At 37.6% G+C, this 20,187-nt stretch overlaps 1 protein-coding gene across 14 annotated transcripts in view; it reads left to right on the forward strand.

Moving 5' to 3' along the window:
- The window catches only part of bru3 (bruno 3), a 457,921-nt gene that overhangs the window by 86,624 nt on the left and 351,110 nt on the right, over positions 1 to 20,187 (forward strand). For 2 of the 14 annotated variants that reach the window (XM_066294028.1, XM_066294039.1), the window contains exon 1: positions 10,488 to 10,935. The exons of the other annotated variants lie outside the window; for them this stretch is intronic. In XM_066294028.1, coding sequence (XP_066150125.1) covers positions 10,876 to 10,935 — 60 coding nt within the window. In that variant the 5' untranslated portion in view covers positions 10,488 to 10,875. Of the gene's footprint in view, positions 1 to 10,487; positions 10,936 to 20,187 lie in introns of those variants that run through there. 14 annotated transcript variants of the gene reach the window in all.

Genomic DNA, 20,187 nt, shown 5'->3' on the forward strand with positions numbered 1-20,187 from the left:
TACAAATTAGACGTTACACCAATGATATAAATAATTTATAACAATGATTACAAGTTACTCATAAAAATATAAATAACATTAGTAACCAATAACAAACAATAAATACTCGGTATTTTACACTCTTAATTTATTTATAACACGGAGCAAGAAACATCAATGTCAATAAATGAAAAAAAGAAACAACTAATCCATGACTAAAAATTATATTAGTAAAAATGCTGAAACGGCGAGAGATCCGGTAACACTGGGCTGACTCCGCCCACTGGACTGCCCTGTCCAGCGCACCTCTCCGTTTCAATGTTTAGATTAATATGGATTTTGCTGCCTTTGCGGCGATGGATTTTATAAACATCATAACGAAAAGCAGCAATGCAAATAATTGAAAAAAACAAACAATTTATCCAATACTTGAACTTAAATTAGTAAAAATTGTGAAACGGGAAATATCTGGTAACACTGGAATAACTCCGCCTACTGAACTGCCGGGCCGACGTCTTCCCTTCGATATTTAGATTGGTATAGATTTTCCTGCTCTCGAGACGATGGAAATGTTTTAAAATATCAAAGCAAAAAGCAAAAATATAAATAATTTAAAAAAAAAACGATTAATGCATCACTAGTACTTATATTAGTAAAAATTCTGAAGTAGTGAGAAAACTGGTAACACTGGACTAACTCCGCCCCCTTTAACCACTAGTCTCTCAACTCACTTCCTTTGTCCTTGTCGGAGGAATATAAAATTTATGCGGTCCTTCTCCCACTTGCACAATCTCTATGATTCCACTTGAACCGTTGATACCTTTGTACCAGATATAAGTGATTCTCCGACCTTAGCCACAAAACCACCATTTTTAAATTGTGGGTTACTACCACGCAAATTTTTTTCTAAAAGTGTCACTATTCTTAAAACCTTTTTAGTACTCTACCTCGCTAGATCTATTCCTAAGAATGTTTTTCGTTCAGGCTTCAACCTTTAAAGTTACACGGTCGCAATACAGTCGGAGAATTGGGAAATGAGATTTTTGAATATGAGTAAGGTGAGAGCGCTAGACACTGAATGAAACATCACTAAGGGTACACAAACTGGGCATGCTTTCCGATACTAACTCGAAGTAGATGACATGTTATATCTATCTATAAAGCGTATGGCCCAGTGCCTATCGCCTGGAATAGATTTGGGTCACGTCCTACTTGTGATTCAAGCACCTTCTCCAACTAGCGATAAACATGAAAAGACGATTCTAAAAAGAGGTCCTACTCTAGAGAAAGCCATAGTTAATGGACCAATCGCAATAGGTGTGGGAAAATTGAATGGTAAAGATGGCAGATGCCGACAGACAATGTTAGGGCATATATGGAGTACATTTGGAGAGTGGAGGTGGAGAATTGTTTTTTTTTTGCATAATATCCCAATGGAATTCATCTGCTTAATTTGTTTCCTTGCACCTGAGCTATTATTAAACCCTCGATAACGAGAGACTGCGCCCATAATGTCCTCATCTTGGACTAATAAACTGATATAATGGTGTCCTGGAAACCGAAAATCAGTATGGATATTTCAGGAATACGAAATCCGGAAAGTGTTATATACTGAAAGCACATGTGCATGCGAATAACCGTCCCACAAATTTGTATCCAACAAGTGTGGCTACAGTCAATGATGTATTAGATCCTGTATGTGAATTGCTGAGTAAGGCAAATTAATAAATACAACAAATGTGAAGAGATGAAGAAAGTCGTGAGCCGCGGTACAAGGGATGAATGAATGGTCCATGGGAACTAAGTTCACTTTGCTAAATGGAAGAAATGTCAAGAAGTCCCCAGCAGGCAACCCAATAATTGTAAATGGAAAATATAAATTGTGAGGTAACTATGGGAATTGCAGAACAGTAAATGAAGATGCTGTGAATGGGGTGGAAAAGTTGAGGACTTAATGTATCTAAGAAACCACAATCACTAAAGTGAACATAGACGTTAAAAGCAAAAACTCTTATACTTCAGGCCTTTAGGTTGTCATTACGACAGTAATAAAACTTAGCTTTAACCCGCCCTCGGAATTTCATTCCGTTTTAACATAAAGCCAGTTATTTCCTTCCAAGCTTTCAGTGTTCTGGAAAAGCAAATCCAAAACAGCACGTTTCGGTTCAGAGGCGTGTGATCATGTTTAAAATACAGCAATGGAAATGGCAAATTCAATTTGAGTTAGCATATAGGGCTTCTAGAACAAAGCAGATCGCAGATAATGTAGGAAACAGGCAACAACGAACTGATCGGGATTCGGGAGCCCTTTTTAATCATGAATCTGAGCGCTTGTTTGGGCAAAAAGTATGCCTTTGTTGTATTTTGTCAGTGGGGATTGATTGTTATTGTCACAATAGATTATGTAAATTATGGGACATTGATGCCAATTAGTGGGTACTGCTTCCGCGGCTGGTTCCTGGGGTTCTAAAGTATTCGAAGGACCACTTTCGGTTTTTGTCAGACCGATAGGAACTGACGTTAACTGACTTGAGAAGTAACCTTTAACCAATTTATTCACGACTGAAGTCTTAAGCTAAGTTAGTTGTGTAATCGGTGCACGCATGATCACCGTTTTGTGAGTACCTCACTTCTGGGGGTTGCAGCACCAAATTTTTGCTTTCACAGGTTGCAGTGAATTTGAATGTATGCAAGTTTTCGAGTGGGTTATCTTGTGACCCGCTCTGTTTGGTTGGTCTTGGTGAACTGCCCTTCTCTCCTTTTTCTTCCCAAAAAAGTCGGGCATAACGCAAAGATAACCCAAGTTTTTTGGCTTGATGGTCCTTGCCCTTGTAGACCCGTGGTTGCTGACATCTGGTCATTTATTTTAATTGGTTGCAACCACCAGAGCTCTCACTTATAACCCATTGGAGTCGAGTATTTGGGAAGATTCTGTGTTCCTTAAGTGTGGGCAATAAACCAACAGCCCGGGTCCTTGAATGAAATCGAGAACTCTGCCCGATTTTATGATACGCCTTTCAGCCATTGTTGTTAAAGAAATTAGGAATTTTCCCAAACATCTGAATTGAGTTCAGATAGTTACTGAAGGCCTCAAGCGCTCTTGTGTACATTGCAAATTTGACAGAGGTTTGTACTTTTCCATTCACGAAACACATCAAATTTATGTTCAATTTGAATGAACCCAGTTACAGAATATTCTCAGGTTCGTAGTGAACTTTGGCAGCTAGGCATACAGGACAGGCTTACGAGGCCGCCAGTTCGCGTATTGGATGGTTCATTGATGAGTAAAATGGGGTATTTATTCTCGCAATGTTCCCTTGGTACTATTGAAAAAATGATGATGGGCCAGTAAAATTGAAATTGTACATGAAGCATTTGGATATTTTTTATGGGTATCTCTGAAAAATGCCCAATTTGTTCGCAAGTCAAAAATTCGTCAAGCGAACCTTCCTTCAGACATAAACCATGTCAATTAGGCACAGGTTAACTTAACTTTATCTCTCACCGTTTACAAGATTCATGACGCGTTCAAACCAAAAAATTATGGATGGCAATTTCAAATAAAATTAAACATTTTAGAAAAAGCGTGTTGATCACATTTTTCTTCTCTGAGAAAGTGACTGTCATTTGCTTTAGCAATTTCTTGGCTTGCATTCACTCATACATGCAACTTAGTATTGAAAGTCAGACTGATCGAAAGATTCCCTTTTTGGACTTATTACTGAGAGGAGCGTATAAGCGTGATCGAGTTCGAGATATAGTAATGGCCAAAAGTAGGGAAACTTTATTTATTTTAAAATTTTACGGTTTTGTACCACTGAAAGAAAGTAATACGTTTTTAATGAAAAATATGATATCAAATAACCCTAAATAAAAACAGAAATAGAAATATAAAACAATCTACATACACAAGTAATTAAAAATCTATATTGACTCTATTGCACTTTAATGAAAAACTGCTGGTCAAAAGTATGGAAACTAAAATATACTCTTTTTTTTAATAACTTTCGTCAAACATTCAGTACTTTGTTGCATATCTCTTTGCCTTAATGACTGCTGCACATTGTCGAGGCATAGAATCCCCTAGAGAAGCACAATATTGCGTAAAAATCTTTTTCCATTTTTCATTTAATAAATTGAATAGTTCATTAACGTTGATAACGTTGTTTTGATGAATTTTTCGGTTTAAATGCTCTCAGAAATTTTCTATGGGATTTAGATCGGGCGGCTGGGACGGCCAATGCGTTGAATGGACATAATTGTAATTAAATCAATTTTTAACTAAACATAATTTGTACTTACGATCATTTTCTTGATGAAAAACTCGTCGTAACGGCATTTCTGAAGCATATGGTAACATATTATTTTTCAAGACGTCTCGTTAGATGAAACGATCTACAGGATGTCCCATAAGTGTTTCATTATACTTCAAAAGGTGACAGTACATTGAAGAACTATGTGATTCCTCATATAAACCATATTTCAATAATGCCTCGTTACGCAGATATAAAGTGTTAAAGTTTTATAAAAAAATCAAATTTTTATTGATATCTTCAAATCGCGTGGCATACATATGTAGAAGAAAATTGACATGTTTTGTGACAGTTAATGTAGACGTATTTATTTATGTATAAAGGTTATTTTTAATTTTATCAGTGGCGTCCAGACGGGCACGTCTACACATTTTTGAGGACAAAATTAGTACGCCATTGATTTTCTCAAAATAAAAATTATTTTTGGAAGTTTCAGTACATAAAAAAAAATACTCACTTGATTCTTTTTATAATACGTATCGTTTGCAAGTGAACACATAAAAACAGTCTACGTGTACGATATTCTCTTATTGGTTTTAATCAATATTGAATGTGTTCCAAGTATTATTTATTCGCCACAAAATTGTAGAAATAGTTCAATTTGGGAGCCATTTTGGCTAAGACATAATTGAGCTCGCCTGCTCATTGATGCCCTAACCCGTCGAAATATTCCAGGTGTGTTTTAGATTTGTGTGCAGAAGGCCATTACCCTTACTAGCGACCCGTCTGCACTTAAACATTTTTTTACTGACAAAAGATGCGCCCGATGAAAAAGAGTAAAGTGAGCATTTTTCTTTTAAATGAAATGAAATTTCTAAAAATAATTTTTATTTAAAAAGAAAGCAGTGGTGTACCACTTTTTTTTTCTTTAAAGACGTGCTGAGGTGAGTCCGTCTACACGCCATTGATGAATTAAAAACAATCTTTTTGCATAAAGTGTCAAAACTTGCTAAATTTCATTTACATATTTCATGCAGTTTTGAAGATATTACTATACGTATAAATTTTTATTAAAACTTTAACATCTATATCTTCCTAATAAAGTATTATTGGAATATAGTTTATATAGGGAACCACATTATTTTTCAATGTATTATCACCTCTTGAAATATAATGAAACACTTACGGGATACCCCGCACAATACCATCAATTTGAATTAACGCCACAGTACCCGATCTAGAAAAACAGCCCCATACCATGACGCTCCCCCTCCCTCCTCACTCCATGTTTTATAGTAGGTAAATGATATTTATAATCATATGCTTTACCTTTTGGTCTTCTGACGTATTTTTCGTCGCCACTTCCAAATAGCTGGAATATAGCTTCATCACTAAACAATAAGACAGACAAAAGCCAGACAAGAGGGACGAAAGGACAGTATTCCATTTGGTCGGCGACCAGGATATATGTTTATGTGGAAACTAAAGTGGCGCCTTTCTATTCTATTTTGAAACTAAAGATTTCTTTACTGCAACTTCTCCAAATGATCCCATGATTATTAGACGTCGCCTGGAAGTTCGTGATGATACCAAAATGTCCATGTCGTTAATTTCTTTGGCGATTGCAGTAGAAGATTTTCTTGGATCTGCCAACTAAATTCGTTACATCATTTTTTTGCTCTTTTAATCAACATTGTAGGTCTTCTTGACTTTAAAGTAGTTGCCGTTGTGCCCCTTTGACTGCAGCTTCGAATTATTTCTGAAAAAGTCCCATTTAAAATATTTTAATGTCGGCTTATGGAAATTTGCGTATCTCCTGCTTTGTGTGGTTCTGTTATTTGAATTTTTAAATTTAATGAAAAATATTTTTTATTGCCCATAACACTTGAAGATATTCTCCACAAAGAGACGTATTCAAGTGAAATATAAAAAAATACAGCTCATTTTGTCTTCAGTCTCCATACTTTTCCCCAACACTGTATATAGGCAACCGTCATCCACTGATGGGTGGATTCTGTTTAATTCTAACTCTCCGTTTTCTCACCCATTTACAGCATTGAATTCTTTCTTTTACGGATCGTTCAACCTGTCACTGTGAAGACCCGGTTTTAATCAGGAGTTGAGTGTAATTAAATAAATTACGTCCCTTAATAGCTTCCCCATATAAGGGGTTGACAACTATTATTACAAATTCTTGAGTAAGCACAAACTGTCTCGTAAGATCATTCACAATAAATGCCAGACTTGCATCCAAACTGTAATGTCGCCCTTAAGACGGTTAGTACTCTTAAAAGACATATGTTAGGACTTAAGACAGGACAGAAAGATTATCAAAATCCGGGGTTTATGGTCTTAGCTCCAGTAACTGCTCAGCCACATTGTGTAAGTGGGACAGTCTGGAATTAAAACTTCAGTTATGGTTCAAGAACATACAAATTGTTTTAAAAGTACAGGGGGTTCGGACATACAAAAGACTAAGTCGGCCTTCGCTAATCGTTCGTTGTTTACTAGACATAATTTCCCAAGCGACGACAAGGAGCTGGTCCTTCATGAGAGGAAAAACGAAGAGGTTGGATTTCTTGGAGACGGTGGACATTTACAAGGCTAAAGGGCATTCCAATTTCACTTACGTACGTAAGCTCCTTAATTAGGAATCGCAATTCGTATTTGCCAATTTTGAGGATGTTGAGTTATTACATTGAGATCGAAGGAACATGCACATAAACGTTTTCAGCGCTGATAATGAACCATCTGATAATTACGGAATTTTCGGTTTTAATATACAGCTTAGGGCGTGAATTTTGACCATCTGCAATTCCCATTTTAAATAATTGATATGTGCAGATTTTTATTATTTATTGAGCGAGTATTACATAATTGTGATACACCTATGGAGACGCGTAAGATCGAGATGAACCAAATCTTGAAACAGAATGGTCGGAAATAAACAGTTTTTTGAGACGCAGGAATTTTAAAATTTCAGATCTAGTAAAACCTTTTGATGCAGTATGGCATCACTTTTTGAACCGCAGTGAGTAGCCTGATATACAATACAGGAAAACGTGCTAAGGTTAACAGTGATTCATCACAGAAAAGTGTGAGCATTTGAGCACAGAGTGGTTGAACAGAATCACAAAGATTTTATGTTTCAATATTTGCAAATATCGATCAGAACCATCGTCTGGAACTAATCTGGAAAGCACAGTGTGGTTGCGGAATTGAAGAAAACATGGGGTTAGACGGGGCAATTCAAACTCCGTCCTCATCATTGGGCTCTCGGAAACTAGAGGAGATCCGAAAAAGCTTTAATGGGGACGAAATTGCTTAATTTAGGGCTTGACCAAATACAGTCTTCGAAATTTGAATTTCGTGAGTACTTCCAAAGACATCCGAAACAAACTAAAAATTGGGGATTTTGTTTTTGTTTTTTTAACGTTGTTTGACGAAAAAGCTCAAAATCACAAGCATATTTTAGTTGCCCCCTTTTCTTAGCTACACGATGACGTTTTCAGATTTACGATACGACTATTTTTCCGTTGAAAAATCCAATTTCGCGCCCCTAAGAAAAAATAAAGTTGATGACGGTAGCTGAAGAACGAAACATCGGATGGCAAATTAAAAAACGTCATTGTGTAGTGGATAAAAAGTGGTAATGGAAATGTGCTTATGGTTTTGGGCTTGCTTGTCAAATAACGGTAAATAAATAAAACCAAAATCTCCGATTTTTTGTATTTTTTTATATATTCGGAATATGAAAATTTTGAATACGGCATTTCGTGAGACGCTAAATTACCCTATTTTGTGCTCCTTTAAACTTTTTCGTATTCCCTCTAGTTTCCGAGAACTTAATGGCGATAGACGAGTTTGAAATACCCTGTTTAGACATATTCAGGCTGTACATACAGGGCAATATGGAATAAATTCATTTTTTGGTCTAGAATTTTAATTTAAAAAATTCTTGGACACGTCGACTTTAATTTCAAATTCCACATATTTTGGTTAGATAATATTAGCCGTAACATCACCATTATTCCAGATATAACGTCAGTGGTAATTTTTTCTTAATGGTTATTCCTGCTTTTGACAGTATATATGAAAGGTACCTAAACTTTTTTATTGTTATATAACAAATTTTTTGATAAAATCTCGTAAACATATTTTTCTTTATGGCAACGGTAAAATCAATTTTAACGAAACATGGTATTTAATAAGGACGAACAGTCAGAATTTATTAAATTAAATGTTAAAATTAAAATCCTTCTTCCGCCTACTTCACTCGGTGGATAAGTCCATGCCGAACCGTACTTATGGTTTCTTGACTAATATTGGCGCATTCTTTTTTTATTCTACTTTTTAAGTCCTCAGTTGTTACAGGTGTAGTCTTGTATATAACATTTTTCAAATAATTCGACAAAAAATAGTCTAAAGGGTTCAGATCCGGTCACTTTGGTGGCCGTTCAATAAATCCTCGCCTTCCAATCCGCCATATCTGGCACAATGATGACCTCACGGCTGATATTGTCCAACTAAAATATGTGGAAGTGTAAGGTCGACTTGTCCGAGCATTTTTTATTACTGCACACAATATGTAGATATATAGATATATAGAATGATCCACTTGCATCTCATTTTCCCTCATAAATCCTTTATGGAGAAATCCTCAGCTTCGACTCAAATTGTCTGGGGCGAACCCATTTCTTTCACGCTTGAAAAGACAACGATAGCCGACCGATCGGAAACGTTTCTCCAGATTCTAAACAAGTTTTATGCGGGTTTCCAGGGCTTCAAATAGAAGTTAGTGAGAATACTAGGAACAGAGAATACTCCACAAAACCTTCCGGGGGCAACTCTGTCCATAGTTGTTCGTATAATTGTATTTTTAAATTTTTCTCTTAGTGTGCGAGCGTTCGTGAAGTGAATGCTCGAGTGAATAGGTCTTTTCTGAACTCATGAGAAAATTGCCTATTGCCTCTCTTACCAAATGAAAGGTTCTAATAGCCTTCAATTCGACCGCCGTGCGGGGTTACTAATCTGAGAAAATTAAGGTCTGTAACGACTTTATGGCATCTGGAATGGGACTTTATGTTTCGTAGCAGTTCTACGCTTAATTTATTTAGCACCCTAAAGACCTGTGTCGATCCTTTTACATCCCATCAGTTCGGTTCATCTTCAGTAAATGAAAACGCAGGAAGTTCGGCTATGTCAGCGGCAAGTATGTTGGGTCTGCAGGAAAACATTCTACCAATGCCATTTGTTGTATCCTTCCTGCTGCATCTCGACCCAATCTTCGAGCGTAAGCCGTAGGACTTAGTGTGCAAGACAAAAAGTAATGTAGATGAATGCAAAGAGTCTAATCGAATCAGGATCGATTTTTACAGTGCTCGAGTTAATTAAACACTGAGCTGAAATGAGACATAAAGTCGTATAATATGTCATGAGCTTTTCTATGATCGTTCGTAAGACAATTTGAATTCACCTTTGATACTAATTTGAACCAAGGCTAGTATCATCCTTGTCCCTATGCGCAGCCTGAGATGGGTAACAAAAGGGGTGGGGGTGGAGGTGGGGGATTCCGTTCCCAGCTGGCCTGGATACTGGAGCGACTGTAAAACCAGGATTCGATCGAAAGAAAATGGCAAAGATCAGGAATACCGATAGAGTTGGATTAAAAGGTGTAGATATATATCCAAGAGCCAGGATGACTGCAGTAAACCCTGAAACAACTGAAATAGGTAGACATGGTAAAGTGCAATGCTTTGATACATTCTTTGAAGGACATAAGGAATTTGATGGTTGCCAAGTGTTCCTTTTATTTTTCCCTCCTATAAAGTGGCTGTTCGCTTGTGAGCTCAAAGAAATCGTATTCTTTCAAAACGTATGAATAAGAGAGAGAGAGAGAGAGAGAGAGGAACGTATCGTAAACATCCAGGTTACCGATTGAAGTTAATACGTTGGCCAATTCAAGGAGTAAACCCAAAATTGAAAATTACCCAAATCGTAAAATTTTTTTGCACCACGCTAAGTGTAAAGCTATGAATGTCGAGTGAGGCAATGGGGATTATGGCTCGAAATTGCTTTTGCTAATTCCAAAATTGAAGGCTAAATTGAAAATCTATGAAGGTGCCATTAAGCTGAAAATAACCCAATTGAAAATAGGACTTCCGCAAAAATTTACGAGAAAATCATAAATAACGTTCGTTTCGAGTACAGTGTTTCAGTTCCTGCCAATGGCCGAGCAACAGTTAATCGGCCGGATCGGGCTCTGCCTTTCAGCAGGCCCCGTATTTTTCAGTTTCAGCAGCTGAAAATTGTTTGGCGCGCGCTCTGAACGTGGCTTATGCTTAACTTCAACCGGCAGGCACGCGATAATATAAACAAACATGTCGGCCGACTAAAAAACTACTCCATTTTACCAGTTGGGCCCCAGATTGCCTCTCCGTTTATCGGGACCGGGAACTTTGTTTACGGAAAATTTGCTACTGTGTTTCGGAAAATCGTCTGTGTTTCCTCCTATCGAACTGCTAACACTCCCAGTTTCACCAAACAACCGGCTTCAAAACGCGAGTTAGTGTTATTCAGTGTTTGAGCAACCTGGCAAGTTCTGGATAATTGGATAAGTTGGAATCGCCTTGCCCTTTCTAAAATGGAATATGATTTATTCATCTACCCGGAATTGTTGGCTTACTATGACACTGCGAATTTGGTAGGTTTGTTAGAGATGATGAAATTTGAATGGCTTATACATGGAGAGGATAAATTCATAACTCCTGCTAAAAGCAGGCGTTTCTCCATTGTAGTAGTTGCTCAAATGGCTGTTTTTATCAAGTGAAATTCAAATATTTCAAATCTGGATCTGCTAGTAGTCTTGGTTGAACACTACACTCCCCATAAGCTCTATGTACACCAGTGATTGCAGCTTTTAAGCTAAACATTTTAAAGTATAAAATCGTAGATCGCAAAATGTCTTCAGCAACGGGTCATGTAGGTAAGTACGTGCACACAATCCGGCAACGCTAGGTTGAAAGGTCAACCAAGGACAAAAATGGGCACCTCTTCGAGGTCAAGAGTGTACCGGACCATGAAGGTGTGACTTTGCATAGTACCGTGCGTTTTCAAACAATCCGGCCAAGCACGCTTTGGAATTATTTGAGACCGATTCCGTATGCCTTTGATATGTTGAACGTAATCGCGAACATAAACAAATAATCCTAACCCCACTTTTGATCTTTACTAGCGGTCAGGAAAAAATGAAACTTTAATAAATCTGATTAATATTGATTTACTTGCCCCGTTTGCAACAAATGCTGAAAATGGTCTTCATTATCTTACAGACACAAATTAATTATTATTACATGTGATATTATCAAACACTCTGATGAGAGTCTGTAGAGAAATAATTTCACATTATTGTCGAATTCTGTCCTTAAGGTTTTCAATTGTGTCTATCAAAATTAAAAAAAAAACGCATTTTTTAGCGTCAGGAGCAAGAATTAGCCGAATGGAGATAAATCTGAAGATCGTGGTGCATAGAAGCAGTTCATCTGCAAGCTTAATATTTTATAGCCCTAGTGTTCCCTAAGAAAATTAATAGTTGTTGTAGATGTATGGGCCGTCGTTTCATCCTCTTGAAAGTATTCCTGCTCCAAATCGTCAAAGTGCAGTAGGATCATGAATTGACTCAACATATTGTAATATCAGACAGTTGTGATGGTGTCATGGAAAACAATAGGTCCTATTAAGCGTCTTCATGAGATAGCAACCCATATTCTAGTTTTTCGAGGATGTAAAGGTGTTTCCATAAACACATGGGGACTCCCTACACTCTATATTTTGATATATTGTACACTCACATAACCTGACCAATAAAACCACGCTTCGTTAGTGAAATACGGCAGATCCAGAAGCTCGTCGTGCATTGTTTAATTAAATCAATTGCAATATCTCAGTCCCTTTTTCATAATTCGGGAGGCTACAGTTCCTGAAACACTTCTACCTTATATTTTTTGTCCAAATGTAGAAACCATTTCGAGCACCCAGAAAACTTTAACTAACCAACACAAAGGTCCGTGGAGTTTTGAAAAAGAATATTTTTGATAAAATCCAACTAATACTAAAGGTGGACACAGTCGTATTCAAATAAGGTTAGATTTATTTGTTTATGTTCGAGATTACGTAGGAAAACATATCAAAGACATATGGGCTTGGTGTCCAATAATTCTGAAGCCCATTTAACCCGATTTTTTTTATGTACGGTATAACGGCACTGTAAAAGATATTGTCAACACAAAAATCCATGAGCATAAAAGGTATTGCAAACTAGGAAAAACAATGGAGAAAACTGTTATAGCTGACCAAGAGCTCTAGGACGGTCAATAGATTTTTTCAATTAAATGAACAGCCTTCGTCAAATCCAACGCTCTCATCCAAGACTTACAAGAGCCACTGTGGATTTATATCAGTACGACAACATTTGCCATCAGGACTAAAGAAATCACTGTTCTTGATTTGGACTGAAAGCATGGGCTAGGACATGCTGCCTGTGCGTTGGCGCTCCGCCCCCTACCACTGGAGGAAGAGGGAGTTGCCGCATTAGTCAATGTTGGGGGCCGTAGAAGATCATTTCGTCGCTTACCTCACCGCCCGTGATAACGTCCGCTGCAGTTATCGACGAAACGCGAGAAAGTATTTTCATTGGACCAGAGCTTAGGCAGTGCATAACAAAAGTGGACTTAAAAAAATTGTTCATTTGTGGAAGAATAATTGTAAACACGCAAAATAAGCATATTTCGAGAACATTACAGTGCTTTATATCTGATGTGTTGCAAATGTTATTGTAAAAAAGCGGAGAAACAGTTCAAAATTATTAATGTCTCTGCAAAAAATGATTTTAATACTGAATTTTCCTGTACACAAAATTAAATTTAACTTGTAAACAATATTTCTGTATATGAATATATATTTTTTGATTTTTTTTGCTCATAGAGAAATAATTAATAAATTTGGTATGGCAAAAAGTAAAGAAATATATATTAATAACCTCTTTACGTTTACAATGACGAGTATCCACAGTTGCGTATCCTTTATTTTTGATCACGTCAACGCATCTAGATTTCATTGGCTTGATCAGGTAGCCACTGTATTTAGTAAATACAAAAATTTTAATTTTGTTCAAATCACAGAACAGTTCGTTTTGATTTTAAAATTTTCCTGAATGTCGCTGACGTTACTGTTTATCTGACCGATCTCATAGTTTTTCGATGGGGTTCAAATCGGGACTTGGCGCTGGCCACTTCAAAACGCAAGTCCCGTTTTTTGCAATGCAATTTTTATCGACCGCAGAAGTATGCTTCGTATCATGATCATGTTATACTGACCAACGCAAAGCAACATTATCCTTCGCAAGAATTATATATTTGATTCTGCAGTATATCCAGATACTAAAAGCGATCTATCTTTCCTTGCATTTTAATCAAGGGGCCAACGCTACAGTCACGAAAACTCGAAAAACATTCCCACACCATAATATTTCCTCAGCTGTGTTTTATTGTTGGTAGTGTGTGTTTAGGGTCTAACCTACGCTGTTTTGGCCGTTTCACACAATTAACTCCATCTGATTCAAACAAGTTGAACTTGCTTTCGCCTGAGAATAACACAGTCCTCCATTTAGGTATACTCCAGTCAAGATGGTCTTTTGCATATTTAAGTCTGGTCGTTCGATTTTGGGCGGAAACACACTGAAATTTTCCTTCCATGAAGACCCATGCTGCTCAAGCTATAGCGAATACTACGAACAGAGAGCGATATTTCTGAAAATTCGTTCTTCACTGCAGTGGAAGATGCAAATTGATTTGCTGCAACGAATCTTTTCATTAGCCAGTCTCCATCGTTTTAGTTTTTCGAGGGCTTTTCACTGCTCCACAACGTTCAAAAGATAAAACAATTTTACTTATCACACAATAATTGAGATTAAATCGTCTAGCAATTGAAATCTGTTTTTCGCTATTAGTGAAGTTCTCTAAAATTTTTTATTTAATATCTTTAGATGAAGTAGGGCGGCGCGGCATCGTCAATACGACTCTGCTCAAAAATTTTTGGAATAAATTGCAATAACAAAAACGTTTCCATATTTTTGGCCGCGCCGCATTTATCAATTATTTTTTTCTATAAAAAAAAAACGAAAATAAATGTTCATATACGGGAATATCGTTTACAAGTTCAACAAATCCATTTTGCGTACAGGACGACTACGTCTTAAAATCATTTCTTGCAAAGTTATTGATAATTTTGAATTGTTTCTTCGCTTTTTGCCGATAGCGCATGTTCCTCCCATATTTTGTGGGTATTCAGAATACTTCGAAAAATACCCGCAATACGTGACATTTCTGTGTACTTGGTCTTTATCGAACCATTTTGGGAGAAAAGCGAAATGTGTCTAACCTTCTATGCAGATTCGCAAAATGAAATAAACCATGAGTCTTCCTCGCGAAAAATATTTTCATGAGGTGCTTGTCGAATCAAGCACCGATACGGAGAGAGCTTTCCTAATTGAATTTAACGTGACGTGAGCTACAACAAAAAATTCTGAATTAATAACCACACTTGGCCGTTTATCAGATTGGGCCACCGTCACTGTCCGCGATTTATAGCGGGGAAAGATATTTACATTCCACGGCGATCCAAGATTTATCACAAGTGCGAACAGCCTATTGTTATACCGAGTCAATTTTCAAAATTGGTCCAGCTCCGCCGCCATGCCGTACCAATGATAATCCTAAAACCATATTCCACACCATTCTCGTGTACTTTTAATTAGTGAGAGCAACCTTTTAATTACTTACAACTAAATTTAAAATACGTGCCTTGAGAAACACAGCGCTCTTCTTTCTGACTCAAGTTCCTTTGAGAGTTTCAAATGTACCTAAAAGACACTATGCATCAAATAATGAATAGACCGAGGTCCTTTAATTAAAAAGATGGTAATGAAAATATACCGGCCACAAAATTAGGTGTAGCCATGGAGTGCGGGGTTGATAAATGACCCTAAATTAGAATTCCTGTGGGGGTACAAGGTGTAGCCTTGTAAGATGCAAGGATGCTGGGACCCTTTAATCTTTAATCCCGAGGTTATTATGTGGGTCAAAGGTGACTGATAAAATTAATTGGGCCAAATGGGACCATTCGGGAAATTAAATGCTGTGATTTTGGTTGACAGACCTAAAGTCTCTTTCAATATACATCAGGCAAAATCTAACTGAATCGATGCATCGATCGGACTTTTTGCTGGTTAAACCATCGGAATTTATTACCGGGCCCGTCGTCGGTTCTCTCGACTTATAAAACGAAATAGTAAAATTGAGTGAGTGACGTGCTGGAATGAAAAATCGCCTTTGTCTTTCAAGTTCTGTTATTTTCGCGCCTCTGCAAATGTTGGGAAAACAAGATAATATTTTTGTTCGAAACAAAGCGCCCTTTATATTCGGGTTTTAGGGTCTGTCCCTTTTGACACAATCATAATCCATTTGTGCCAAAGTTCACTTTATGACGTCCTACTTGTTTTTACAAATGTTGCGAAGTATTTGGTCAACGAATATTTTGACCCCCCGGTAGATCATCATTTCCGTCGATCAACTAATATTCGTTTATTTCCCGATTCGTAGTAGCGCATGAACGAAAAGCGGCAGGTACCATACCTGCTCGAGCAGTTGAAACTTGAATTTCGAGATAGTCGCTGTTGGGGCTTGCGAACGCTTGGAAGAAATATACATGTAGGTTTTAGCAAAGTTTTAGCCACAATATTGAAGATACAAAACTAACCAATTCGTCCCCTCTAAAAACACAGAAAAGATTTCAAGTAGAGGGTGTAGTGAATTCGGAAGTTGCGCCCTCTACAAATGGATATTTCAGAACATTTTTCACATAAAATAGAGTTATGGAAACTTTCGTTCTGGAAGCCTCAGCAACGATGGATGGAGCTTCGTCAGACGTCATGGCTACGGTGGATGAAAAAAAATCCGAAACAGAACATACTGTGTCATGGTTTTGTTAACCGTCCAATTCTCCTAAACGAGCTAACTTACTCATGCCGAGTAGATAAGCGACGACTCAGCAACAATTAACCAGGAATATTCAGTTGCGTCCTTAGGAAAACATATTAGGCCACTTATTGCTACTTCGTGAATGGGAGAGAACGAAAAAATAAGCTAAATGAAGGATGTGTGTATTTTCATCAAGATCTTGAGCCCTGGAAGGGATTTAGGGGAGCAGGTACTTAAAGACTCGCTCGATATTTGCGCTTAAATGAGAGGCTCTGGAACGCTATTCTACATGAAATTTCCGACAATATGAGCGTTTAGTTGTTTTACTTAAAATTTATTGGGGAGAGTTGCAAGACATCACTAAAAGTGATTTAATCCTTGCCAGGGGATCAAGCAAATATAAAAATTGGAGACATCCTTACTTGGAATTGCCATTGTTCTGAATGTCTCTTAATAGGAAGATTGATGTCCTTTAAAACAGTCGATTTTATTTGATATTTTTAGGTCAGGTTTGCTCAAGGCGAATGGGGGGTGTTACAACGGTTTTTTCCAAATTTTAATATAACGCCCTCTTCGAACATCACAATTGACGAGATTCTCTATTATCTTCCTTTTTTCTAATAAAGAATGAGGCAGCTGTATAGAGGGTAAGCAGATGGTCATGAATCTTTGGGATCGGGAAAGCCACGTAGAGCGTGAGTAACTATACCGGCTCATTGCTTCGATTCCTCATATTTATAGGCAAATTTTATTGTTTTTCCAATATCGCACACATTTTATAAAACCCATTCCATTATAGTAACAAGCCAGACACGGGGGCCAAATCCTTTATCGGGATTTATTTCGTTACTTCTGCTCTGCAAACTTTAAATTACGTGCCCCGGCCGCACGGCTGCCTAATGGTCAGTGACTGATGCTAAAAAGAGAGGAAAAAACGTGTTCGACGTCGGACACAAATAAATTGATTTGCAACTTTGGAAGGTAATTAGGTTTTAACATATTGCTGCCCATGGGGCGAGACCACCCTTCTCATTCAATTTGTTCTCTCCAAGAATGACGCAACACCGCTTTTTCGGAAAAAGCCAAGGATTAGACATGATGGATCTTTGACGCCCGAGATTCCTCTAGTTCGCGATAAAAATAAGTGACGCAAGCAATTTTTCTTAATATAAGACATCTGATCTGTATTCATCACTACCTCCAGGACTTCGTAATATATTCTTGGCTCTATAGCTTGTCCGCCTATTACTTTGATCTAATAAAGGAGTGGACGAAAGAGCAGAGCAAAGCCTGCTGCATATTTATTTTCATCTTATGCTTTTCATCCATTTTCTCCATTATTATTCCGAAGGCATCCATTGAAAATGGAAACCTGATTACATGGCTCGGAAGTGCGATTATATTTCATCATTCCTTTGTTTTGTGCAATTATCACGGTACAAAATTAATATATTTTTCGAGATTAATTGCGCTGCGAGGACCACTCAAAGCAAAAGAACTGGGGATGCCATAATGAGAAAGCAGGAGTATCAAATTAAGGATAATTAATTAAGGATGTGGCAGTGGAAACATCCAAGATTGCCGATGACATTGGCCGAAAGGTGTGTTATTATACTAACATATTAATGCATAAAAGTGATAAACTGCGGCTAAAATTAGCCCGATTCATCACGTGTTTAAGCCACGGCTGCGGAAAGTATGAAGCAATCGTAAAACAGTGTATGTTGGCTATACGTCTTTCTTGGGTAATTGCCGCTGTTTATTTGTCTTAGTTAGATTTGGTTACGTTGGGTAATAACGCGTGCTTCCGGTGAAATTATTTTTTTTAATTCTTACGTATTAGAGAGCGTTTTCTGGTTTATTTTCAGCGATGACTACAATGTTAGACCCTGGATCCGGCTATATAACCAAAATCGAGATCAGAACAAAAACCTCCTGTATCCTTGCTTATTTTCCCAAGGAAGTTACGGCATATGCGGCAACCGCTTCCCGGGAAAAATATTACATCTACACTCCCTGACAACATTACGGGCGACCCCGATTTCTAGGGATAATTGTTAATTCCGACAGAGAAAACTTTTTAAATTTGTTTTAGGTGTTGCGACATGGCAAACAACAAGCAGAAAACAATTTTTTGACAAACGCAAACTCATTACTGGTTCAAACACTAAAATGAAATAAAATTCCAAGGCGACGAAAATCCGCTGGGTTGCCTCCGGGGCTTTTCTATTCAGTGGTGTGCTGATCCATCGTTGATTTCTAAGACCTCCACCAGCCGGTTCGGAAGCGATTCGAACAGTCTTTGTACGTACTCTTCTTGAATACTGGCCCACTTTTTGATGATGCAAGTCTCGAGTTCCTCTATGGAGTTGAACTCTCTCCCTTGTGCATAAATTGCTCGAGAAAGTTCTCCCCGATAATTGTCAATAACGTTCAGATCTGGCGATCGGGCTGGCCAGGGCAAAACTGAAATGTTTTTGGCCTCAAAAATAGTTTCTGCGATTTGCTCTGCGTGGGCAGATGCATTGTCTTGCTAAAAGACGGAGCTCCATCTCGTTATCTCCTACTTCAACAGTCGGTTCCCGAATAATTTCTATATATATACTTTTTGTGTGCGCTTTCGGCATACAAAATATTGATTCGGTATTTCGGTAATACCCTACCCCAGCCGAAACTGTCATAACTACCCCCCTCCCCCCGTTTGATGTTCACTTAATAAGTTTTTCCCTTGCGCAAATGATGAAAATAATATCGCTATCCATCAGAACCATCCAAATTAAATCGTTTTTCATCACTGAAATTCAGTTGTTTCCATTTCTTTTTCCATGAGACATGTTCAGTTGCGAATCGCTTCCTGCTGGTTTCATGGGGTTTTGTCTTCAGTTTTAATCGCTTTAAATTTCTGGCTTTGTGCAAAATGCGTTGGACATTTGCGTCGTTTGTTTGCATTCCAGCTTGTTCACAAATTTCCCTCGCAGTTCCTCCGGAGTTGGATGCTTGGTGCGGCGTAAGTAAAGTTTCAATAATCTTCTTCTCACTCTGCGACAACACTTTTCCCTATAGCATTGTTTAACTCAATTTAATAGCATTAAATAATAACAGAAAGGATTTAATGTTCCAAAACTAAGTTATTACTGCGTTTTGAACAAGGTTAAGATTAACAACCGAGCACGACCTAGGTTTGTATCGTCCTGAAATTTCATTTTATTTTCGTCTTTAAACCAGAAATAAATTTGCGTTATCAAAAAGTCGTTTTTTGTTTATTAATTGAAGCGTTGTAAAACCTAAAGCAATTTTAGGACGTCTCGTCTACTAGAATCAACAATTATCGTTGAAAATTGGGGTGGCCTGTAACTTTGTCAGGCAGTATACGTGTGTAACGTAGAAATTTGAATAGAGCGGTTCCTTGTCGTTTATTTAATTCTGTTCTATTCTGTTCTGAATCCACATAAATACTGGTAAATCCAGCGAGAAAAAGTCGTTTCCCGACCTCATCAAAAATACTTTTACACCGTAAGTAAATAAAAAGGAGAGACGCTTTTAAAGTATACAACGATCAGAAACTTCCACGGTACCGAAACTTACGTTAACCGAAACGAAAAACTTCCAAAATTAAAACGCCCTAATACAACCGCTTATTTGCTTTTGAAAACTTGGAAACAAACTTACGGTCATAATTGTAAATTTATTAGTCACTCCCTGGAATTTGTTGGCTTTTACGAGTATGAATGTGCTTTATATACGCCCGGTTTCGACTTCCTTGGAACAACAATAATTGAAGTTTCGGACGAAGTTTTGGCCGATCTGGAACTATGGAGTGAAATGTTGGCTGTTCGAATTGGATTGGTGGCGAAGCTGACGCCTTTGAGGCTTTCTGCAAAGTTATAGTTTGCGAAGGTAAATTTGCTTACGGGGAATTA

The sequence above is a fragment of the Euwallacea fornicatus genome, chromosome 20, assembly GCF_040115645.1.
Source record: "Euwallacea fornicatus isolate EFF26 chromosome 20, ASM4011564v1, whole genome shotgun sequence".
NCBI lineage: Eukaryota > Metazoa > Arthropoda > Insecta > Coleoptera > Curculionidae > Euwallacea > Euwallacea fornicatus.